Source organism: Drosophila sulfurigaster, chromosome 3, assembly GCF_023558435.1.
Source record: "Drosophila sulfurigaster albostrigata strain 15112-1811.04 chromosome 3, ASM2355843v2, whole genome shotgun sequence".
Lineage (NCBI taxonomy): Eukaryota > Metazoa > Arthropoda > Insecta > Diptera > Drosophilidae > Drosophila > Drosophila sulfurigaster.
In genome coordinates, this window is record NC_084883.1 from 18,632,404 (window position 1) to 18,642,977 (window position 10,574).

Sequence of the window (10,574 nt, forward strand, 5' to 3'; positions counted from 1 at the left end):
CAAGTGGCAAGCCAGCAGGCGAGGCAGCAGCTCTCACTGAAATCCTTGTCAAATGCTCTTGCTGATTTTGATTGCAGCTACCGATGAATGGCGATAATGAGCAGAGAGTCGAGAGTCGGTGATTTGTAAACTGCCAAACTTCATTTCGGGCGTTTTAAAGTGCCGCAAAAGGCATTGACATTCGGAGTTGTGCTCAAATTGCGATCAGCAAATCGTTCGCAATCGATGATCACTCTCGCATCGTTCCCTCTCTTTCTCAGTCTCTCTTTCCTTGTCGCACTCATGCTGATAAAACTCTCGGGCGCAATTAGCTCGAACTTCGAACACTTATTGGCGTTTTCCCGTGCTCTCTTCTCTCTCTCTCTCCTCCATCGACTTTGGGGCTTGTAACGCGGCGTTTTACAAAGCGCATTCCGCGCATGCCACAATGAGCGAAGATCAAAGATCACCGCGGCACCCGAAACAGGAGCAGCTTCCAATGCCCATTGCCCATTGCCCAATCCCCTGTGTCCCAGTCTCAAGTCTCCTGTTTGCCTGGCAATTGGCTACGTGCAAAAATTTAACTATAAAATCAGGTTTTTGGGCAGCTCAAAGACATTTTTGACATGCTTCACACAATTTGTAGCAACATTTTGCTAAGTGAATTTAGCCATTTGGCCAACTAAGGCGTCCTTGAAATGTCCTTAAAATTGAGTGCAGGCTTGTCTAGTTGAGCCATGAAAATTGCCAAAGGTCAGTTCTGTTAACTGTACTATGGATCCTCTTATTGCTGTAGTTAAAAGGAGCTCAAGACACGAACGAAAGCTTTCTCTTGATATAGAATAAAATAATAGCATTATTTTGAGAACGTATTTTATATTCATTGTTGAATATAATCTCTTACTGCCTTCAATAAATCATTTAATTTCTCTTTAGCTTTGAACTTTATTTTCGCCAAATCAAATATGTAATCAAAATAAAACTAAATACAAAGAAAATAAGTTTATAAATTATACACATAATAATTAAAACTAAAGAACTTATGTTGAGCTTAAATAATTAATGTTTAAATAAATATAATAATTGTTGTTAAATTTAACATTGAGACAGACAAATAATTTTGACAATTTTAATGACGCTTTTTGCCAAGTATTCTTTGTTGTTGTTGTTTGGTATTCTTTGGTACTTTTAGCTGCGTTTTCTTTGCTTTTTACTAGGCCAATTTGGAATTTGGTTTTCTTCGTTAGAATAAAATAAAATCAAAAAAGGGTTCATAAGAAATCATAGAGTAAAATTAGTATAATAAATTATGTTAGCTTACTTCTAGAATATACTCATTGTGTTTTGTTAATACTAACTTTTAAGAACTAATGAAAAGTCTTTTGTATTTTTGTTGTTGTGGTTGTCAGTATATACAGAGCTTAGATCTAGAGTTGAGCAATAGAGCTGCGGGGGCGGGAGGAATGGTCTTATGGGAGTTCCCTTAACAAATAGTAAGTATTATATTTTGGATGCCTAAACAAAACAAAACTTTGGCTTCATAGCGACGACTTAGACGACTTTTGCCAACGTGATCGTTATAACTGGTTTTGGGTTGATCCGACTGGGATTCTTTGCTGTGGTGGTCTCTGGTGTGTCTCATGAACTACGAACTACGACGATCAGTGGCGATCGTTAACAACTGCTGCTGCTGACCTCCATTTTGAGCAGAGCAGGCGGCGTCAGAGCGCCAACAGCCTCCTCGTGGCGACTCTCCCGATGACGTCGCAGATCCACTTTGCGCTGGAAGGATTGATCGCAGAGTCCGCAGCCGAAGGGTTTGTATCCTGTGTGCTTGCGCATGTGCGTGATCAGATTGGAGCTTTGGCTGAACGCTTTCAGGCAGACGGTGCACTTGTGGGGCTTTTCACCTGCAAGCAGAGGAGGAGGAGATGGAAATTGAAATCAATAAAACAATTAGTATAATGAAATGAAACAGTTGCAGTCAGCAATTAGACAAATTGAAAGCAACGCTCGCTAGATAAACATCTAAAACACTCGCGTCGCTGATTTTAATGGGTTTGACTTACAAAATGAGGGTGGCATAAATCTCACTAGAGGGTGACAAACGGACAGAAATAAAACAGAAAACTGTTAACGGTGCATGCACTTGATTCGAAATAACTTTGTTGGCAAAAACTACATTTTGTTCGCCACCTACTTTTGACTGTTGAAAGATCAAATACAAAGTGAATTTCATGTGGGTCAACAACTGTGCCAATTCATTGAAATTCCCCTCTTTGTCTGTCTAATTATGCAAATATATTAACCCTATCCAAAAAGAGATATAAACTTACCGGTATGTATGTAGGTGTGTTTCTTCATGTCGGACTTCTGATGGAATCGCTTGCCACAATACTGGCAGGGATATGGCCGGGTATCGCTGTGTATCAGCAGGTGAGTGGATAGTGTCGAGGAGCGTTTGAACGACTTGCCGCATTGTTTGCACTGCAACAGAAAGAAAGAAAAGAATCCGAATTGGAGCACGTTAAATATTGATACAAAATAAGTCAGAATTCCTCCCCAGCTCAAAAGAAAGAATTGTTTATTCAGCCTGAAATCGAAATGGAAACCCAAACTCGAAACCGAAACCGAACCTAAAAACGAAGTCGAAAACGAGTCACAAAACTGTCGCGCAATGTCGTGGCAAATAAAATCTCAAACAACATAATAATGTGTGTGTGCTAAATACTTATGAATTAAACTAGATTTGTGAGTGTGCAAATATTTGGCAACAGGTGACGAGAATATTCTGGGAAAAACCCCATGGATGGGCGAAGTGGGTAAAGTGGGGAAGGTGGACAGATCATGCACATGAATATTATAATAATTGTGGAGTTTATTTTTAAGAAACAGCTAAACAAACAGCAGATCGTCTCAATGCTAAATATGATAAATAAATGCTAAATCTCAAGTAGAACTCATTTCTCCGACGAACAAAAGAAATGATGGAGCTAAAGGCTGTAGATATGAAATTGAAATTGATATTAACTCGTCGTCGTTGTCGTTGTTTGTCGGCCAAACACAGCTGTGGGGCATTACTCGAGGACTGTTGTGTCGACCTATGTGTGTGTGTGTGTGTGTGGACAGGGACCACAAGCTATAAAGTTGGGGGATCGTAACATCTTCGCTGCGAGATTAAATGTTTGCACAGTTTGTGTTGCTGCAACATGCAACAGTATCTAAACATTGTCGCTCCCGTATTGACACAACTCAATCCCAATAGCCCCATGAGTTGAGCTGGCCTAGCAATCGAAGTGCTACGTGTGTGACATTTATAACAACAGCAGCAGCAGCAGCAACAAAATAATACTTAAAACCTTTCGAAAACCTACGCATATTGTAAATTGACACAAGTGTGCCTCAGAGAAACAACAATTTCTTTCTCTGACTCGTTTTTTTATTCCCATATTTAATTTGTTGTCGGTTTTTATTTTGTGTTTTGGGATTTTCTATTTGCGCATTGCATTGGATACATTGCTTGAATGTGTGGACTGTTGGCTCGAGATGGTATCCAATCCCATGTTGCCAGCCAGAGCTAGACAGAGGCCCAATTAGTTGGCCCATTGTTACATGCAGTCTGAGCCATAATGTCAATTTGCTCAAGTCGCCCCCAAAACGGAAGTTGGCAAAAAACAAAACTCTCTCACTGCGTAGCGTAGAAACCCCAACAACATGACTCAGAGCCGAGCTCTCAGACTTCATCAGACCCAAATGCTGAGTGTGGCCCAGCTTAGCGGGTGGCCCTCAAATTCAACGACAACAGATGTAAAGACTTACAAAAACGCGAGCTCAAAAAAAAAAAATGAAAGGACTAAGATGCGCCTGCGCCAAGGACTTGAGCAACTGTCTTTGACCATATGTCCAGGCTCTTGGAAACCCCATGAGGCTATCGCATTTCACTGCATCGACCCTTACCCCGACCCCGACCCCGACCACGCGTTGCCATTAAATGTGTGAAAAAATAAACGAAAACGTAGTTGGCCGACGCGGGTGTTGAAGTGCCTTTGATATAAACAACAACTGACAACGGGGGTAGTCAGAGCAAGCACATACCCTCTAGATATCTTTAGTACCCTTTTCGTATCAAGTTCAAGTCACAAGTCGCAATCGAAGCAGAAGTCGAGTTCGTGTGGTCGTGTGTCCCTCTCGTGTGGCTAATGTGGCAGAAAATGCTTAACAAAATGACAATTATGATTGGGCCCAACACAAAACGAAGAGAGCCAAGCTATTGCCGTAATTTCAACATAAATCTTCAGCGAGGCAAACTCACTCTAAATGAAATGACGTACACATTCAGTTCGGAATAATCAAAATTATTTGATTAACTAATTGCGTGATTTCGATTGTGCTTAATTGAATTTCCATAGAAAGAGTTTATTACACATTTCGACTGACGGTGCCACTTTTCCAAATTGAAATGGGTGGTTGGCATTACTGCCATCGATAGCTAAGCTGGGCGACAATTAAAACGCAGGACAGGACCTTCAAAATATGAAACAATTAACACGGGGGAATTGAACGAGTGGAAGTTCGAGTACCCGTAAGTGGGTCGGATAACAGACACGCAATGCAAACCGATTCGTTTTGAATATTTATATTTGAAGAAGACTTTTTGTGCAATTTATGAGGTTTCCCCAGCACAACGAAAGGAGTCGAAGGCACTCTCTGATGTCACGTAATATTATCATTAGTGGCAAAAGGACAAGGTTTTCACAACTTTTTGTCAGCAGAGATTGGCTACAGATTCAGTTCTTAGATTTCTTTTTGAGGATATTTGCAGTCTGTGCACTTCCGTTATGCTCAGCTTCCACAAAACATAAAAAAAAAATCTTATTGACTTCCCGTTTGTTCGCTTACCTGAAAGTTTCGTCCACTGGGTTTCTCCTCGCACTCGCTTTTTATATACGATGATGATGAGGAGGACGAACGAAGTACAACATCTGTGGCAGTTGAATCAGGATGTTGCTGCTGCTGCTGCTGCTGATGTTGCAACTGTTGTTGCTGCTGAGTCGTGTGTTGTTGCTGTTGGTGTTGATTACGCATATAGCCATACTCGGCGGCTGCCACAAGTCCCATGAGAGCGGCAGCCGAACGGTTGTTATCCTGTTCGGCCTCAATCTTAACCTGCTGCTCTTGTTGCTGATGCTTTTGTTTTTGTTGTTGCTGTTGATGTTGCTGCTGCGACTTCAGGTGCTGTGTGAGCAACTCCAGATTGTTGCCCGCGAGGCCAGCCATGAAAGCACTGCGATGCGCATACAGCTGCTGCTGCGCATTCTCAAACTCCAGATCCTGTGCCGCATTTGTTTGCGGCGCCAGCGACGACAACGGCGACTGCAGCGACGATATCGAGGCAGCCGAACGACGTTCGTACTTGAACTTGCGCACTATGGGATCCACTTGCTGCTCCTCATCATCCTCCATCGGAGAGTTCTCCATGCGCGTGTTGCGCTCACACATCGAAGCCGGCGACCAAATGATGTTGCCTTGTGAGCGACGCTGTTGCGGTGTCATCGCATTTGCCGTCTTTAGATTCACAGCCCTCAGAGGCGGAGGCGTCACATTGCTGAGTGAACCGAGTTGCAGTCGCTGCTCGGCATCGCTGAGACTGCGTCCGCTTAGACTGCCACTGCTGCTGCTGTTGCTGCTGTTGTGATCGTGATGGTGATCGTGATCCTGCTCCTGATCGGAGTAGACAGTGTGGCGTTGCTTGGTGCTAAGATTCAATGGCATATCCTCATCTACCTGCTGCTGCAATGAACTGTTGTTGCTGCTGCTGATCAGTTGCTGTTCTTGCTCCTTTTCGGGGGTCAACGCATAGTCGCGATCGCGTGGATTTAGTATGACGGAGGCGGGTGATTTTGGCGTCATGGGTGTCAGCGGTGTGCCCAGCATCGAAGCTGAGGAGAGCAGAAACTGTGGCCATAGCAAAGCGCTCGAGTAGAGCAGCGGATTGTAGAGGAAAGGCAGATCTGCAAAGCGACAGAAAGAACAGACACAGCGCACAAATTAAGCCTAAGATACTTTGCCAATAGATAGATACTTTTGTATCTAAGAGATTGCAGCTCATTTGCAGCGCCTTTAGAAGAGATCTTCGCACTTCGGGACTTACCTCTGTTGTTGAGCTTTTGGGCCGCGGCAGATGCTATCACAGTGTTGAAGGCTGAGGCTCGCTGCATCCATTGCTTATCGAGCCCTGGATTTGCGTAGCCCGCCGGACTGGGCTGCGAGTGCGGTGATGGCGGTGGCGACAAATGATTCATTTTCATTTCTTTTCAATTCAACTTTTATTTTGAACACTGGCTTTTTTACGTTTTTTTTTTTTTGCGACTTTTTGGTCTAGCCTTGGCAATATTTCTTCACTTTATTCACTTGGCTTGCAAAATTTCTTATGCGCCGCAAAAGATATTTTCACAATAGAAATTTTCTATAATTTATTTTAGTTTAGTTTTCTTTCTTTTTGGTAAAATTGTTGCTGAGGATCTTTGAGAAAAATCTTGTTGGTTTTTACTTTCTTTTTGGTAACAGATCAAAACTTGGCTCACTGAGAGACGAACACGTCTGTATCGCTCGGTGCTTCGCACCTGACTGAATCTTTGGCCGACTGTGCGGTTCTAAATTGAGCCAACGGTGAAGCGAGTGCCACAACCAACTTGGCCGAAAATCGAGGCTCTCTCTGTCTGTGTGTGTGTGTGTGTGTAAGCCGAATCAAAACGAACCCTCAGTGCAGTCGTATTGGTGGCTTCAATGTTGACTTTAGTGGTGGCTCAAGAGCCCTTTTGTACTTGAGTGTCTGTGTGAGTGTGTGTGTGTCTGAGTGTGTGCGTGTGTTGCCAACTCTGGTTTTTCACCTTTGGCAGCAGTTGGCGGCGGCTGTTGTCGTTGCTCTTGTTGTTGCTGTTGTTGCTGCTGCTGCTGCAGTTGTTGTTGCTGTTGTCCTGCATGTTGTAAGGGTCAAGACACACAGTTACGCAGCGCCTCTGCTCTCCCGTTCTTTATCTCTCTCTCCCTCACCTCTCTTCCCTTCTTCTTCTCTCTATCAGTTACTTTGATCGTGCGCTGCTCATTGTTGTTGTTGTTGCTGCTGCTGCTGTTACTGAGCTGTGGTTGTTGTTGTTGCTGTTGTCGCTGCTGGCAGCACGCGTTTCTCAACTAATTGGTATGCAGTTAAAGTTTGGCGGGCGTTTGTTGTTGTTTTTGCTTTGCTACCTTCGCCCCGCTGTCCTTTTGCGTAATGTAACTGTTACAGTTGCTGCTGCTGCTGTTGTCTTTGTTGTTGTTGTTGTTGTTGGCGCAACTGACACCAACTGTTGGCTAGCTCTGCGATTCGTATTGGGATTGTGACTCAGCTAAGTCGCATGCCTACTCAATTGAAACAGACGAAACGAACGAAGGATATTTGTTTGCGAGGGTTGAGCAACTGTTCAGCAAACAGTGATCTGTTGTTGTTGTTGTCTCTCGAGGGTGTGAGGCTTTCTCGGATATATACACACATAATCCGATTAACAAATGCTTAAGCAAATATACAAATGATCTTAGTCTTTAAATGGATAAACCCCATTTTGCTCTTCAAGTGTTTTATACAATTTCTAATACAATATTTGAAATGTTCGGAATTTGCAGAGTGTGTGATTATGTTAATATACTTATTTATTTATAAGCATATTTACTCAACATGGGTTTTTTATTTACCATATTGCACTCACTGGGCAAAGAACTTTGGCTGCACATACGAGTAGAACTTTCAAACTTCTTACCTGAAAATAATATTACAGATTAAGAGATACCAACAAAAAGTTAGTTCTTATTGTCAATAAGTAAGATTTAAAGCATTGTACACATCTTTTAATGAAAATATTGAATTCTTTTATTTTTCAAGCTCTTTGGCTGTTTCGGAATCATTTTGCTGTATACTAAGTTAAGGACTAGCTGCATGCAGAAGCCGCAAAAAATATTATTTTGGAATAAACTACTTTTTAATGAAATTTATTTTGAATGAATGAATCCATCTGGTAACTTATGTAAGAAAGATTACAAAAAATCATGATTTGAAATTTATTTAGTTTTAAAAAATTATACATTCAAATAGAATACATTTTTTTTTGCTTGAAATTATAGCTTAAAATACATAATTTGAAAATTTGTGGTATTTAAATTTGACTAAAGAGCAATACATTTTTGTTTGTTTCATTATTTATTTAATTTAGAAGTTGTTTGTTATTGTAATTATTTAGTAGCTATATTCTTTATAAATGTATGGTAATTAAATTTGACAAAAATCAATAAATTCTTTTTTGATTTTTATCATTTATTGTTGGCTTAATTTTGAAGTTCTTTATCGAAACGTGTTTCTTATTGTAATTACTTACATTGAAAAGTTATGGTATATGAATTGATGTAAAAAGCAAAAATTTTTGATTGATTTTGATTAGCTAATTGTTTACTTAATTTATACAAAGGTTCTTCATCAAAACGTGTTTCTTGTTGTAATTATTTACTTATTATATTATATTAAAAATTTATTTCTGCTAATCATCAACCAAAAACATATTTTTTGTTCATTTTAATAGCTACAAAGGAATTTTTGTAAACCGCTTATCATTAAAGAAATTATGAAGAAGTCAGAAAGCAATTAAAAATCATAGACGATCACCTGCCACTTGTTCGCATTCCTTTCCTTTCTAGATGCACCTTTTCTTATAAGTATGTGTTGCATCGTTCGGTTGGTTGCTTTTCCTTAGTCGTTCGTCCTGATCGCACAGTATAACATACATAGTAATATGTTCTTCGTCCTGAGTGCAGTGTATTTCAGACCTTGCTGCGCTTGGTCGCCTCGTGTGCTAAGCAATTTCCAGTTTATCTTGCTGTGGCCCACACCTGCCTAGGTTACGCCTGACAAGAAAACGCGGGCACACTTCTTCTTGTCATCCATTTAACGTTTCACATTTAGCGTTCCTGATCTTCTCTGCTGTCTGTGTCTTGCGTTTTTCCTTCCCTTTGGCGCAATTTTCTCAGTCGGTCGAACGCCTTTGCATGCATTTAAAGGACATGTGCACGGCATTACATCAGTCAGGCAGGAGTCAGAAGTGACGCCAGGCTGACCGACACCCCCGATGACATTCCAAGACACGAGCGTGCCACAAGCCACAATAGCTCGACCTACGAAGCATGCCAATAGGGTTTATGTTCGCTCGCTCGCTCTCTCTATGCATATAGTTTAGTTGCCCCGCTAGTCATTCATTATAACTACGATGAGGGCTGATGGTTGGTTGCTTGCTTGGCCGATTCCCCTCGTTGCGCTCGAGAGCGTAAGGAGCGCGTGCCGCTCTTGATGAGCAGATCGCAGTCGGAGGGTTGTCAGTGACAGCACATCGCGAACGGTTTTTGTAACGGATTCACCTTATGCCAGACGCGCGCACATTCATCATCGTTCGTTTGATATGCGCAGTCGCGAGTGGCACAGGTAAAACGTACAACAACAACAACAACAACAGCAGCAAAAAATGAGATACTGAGTGGAATCGTAAACAATTTCCATTTTGTTGTTTACGACTACGACACATTCTCATATTTTCATTCCCTCTCCGACTCTTTGCCAAACAAAAACAAATCCCACATTTGCTTCTCGAATGCCTTTACACTTGGTCGCTTGGCTTGTGGATTGGCGCGCGCTTGTCGCTGATTGGCCCAGCTACCGAATGGGCGTTGACTTCCTCGCCTCTCGGTCTTTCCAACCGACAACTGTCAAACGACAACAGCAAACGGGTTTGTCTGTGTGTGTGGTGATTGTTTTGCTTGTGTTGGTGTCGCTTAGCCGAATGCTTACCTGAATGGTGAAGGTGAGTTTTGAGTTTAGACCAAGTCTTTGTGCTTTGCTTTGCTTTGCGTTGTTCAATGCGTGCATTGCATTGCAGCTTAGTTGCACCGTTAGTTCAACTGAACTGAATTTGATTTGTGTTCAGCGGCTGCCAATGATGTCCCATTGAATGGCAGCTTTGCAAAACGGCTTTACTAGACTGCTTTAGGATCTACCAATGACTGGCTGAGAACGGCGCTATTATATTCCAGCAACTTTCCTAATGTTTTGAATGTCAAGTTTTTGTAACAAATGCAATTAATAAAGTAAAATGTTGGTTGAAAATTGCACTCAAAGTTAAATTTATAAATAGTAGAGCCTTTATATAAAACTTAATTAAAAGCGGGTTAATTCACAGAAAGAATCTCGATCTTAAAACATCATTTTTAGAAGCTTAGAGAGAATGCATTATATCATTTAATAAACATGATTTATTTTCAAATTAAGTATAGTGTATACGACTGTATTGCTTACTATTTCATTAAAATTGTATCCTAAAATTTGACATAAAACGACTTCTTTAAAAATATTAGGATAGATCAAAAAGTAAGGAAAACATAATATATTTAAACGTAATTAATAAAAATACAAAATATAAAATTTAAATGTAAAAAGATTTTTTTGTGATTTTTATATAAATAATATAATTTGCGATTTGATTTGAAGCTTGCAATTTTACTTAGAAATCTAAATTTTTTCA

At 40.9% G+C, this 10,574-nt stretch overlaps 1 protein-coding gene across 1 annotated transcript; it reads right to left on the reverse strand.

Annotated features, from left to right (window-relative positions):
- Window positions 1-920: 920 nt before the first annotated feature.
- LOC133844172 (zinc finger protein sens) lies at window positions 921-6,990 on the reverse strand. Its single transcript, XM_062278052.1, has 4 exons — window positions 6,131-6,990; window positions 4,879-5,990; window positions 2,316-2,466; window positions 921-1,889 (listed from the first exon to the last, which is right to left on the reverse strand). Exons 1-4 carry the CDS (start codon window positions 6,285-6,287, stop codon window positions 1,654-1,656), a joined length of 1,656 nt encoding a protein of 551 aa, XP_062134036.1. The 5' UTR covers window positions 6,288-6,990; the 3' UTR covers window positions 921-1,653.
- Between the last annotated feature and the right edge of the window lie 3,584 nt (window positions 6,991-10,574).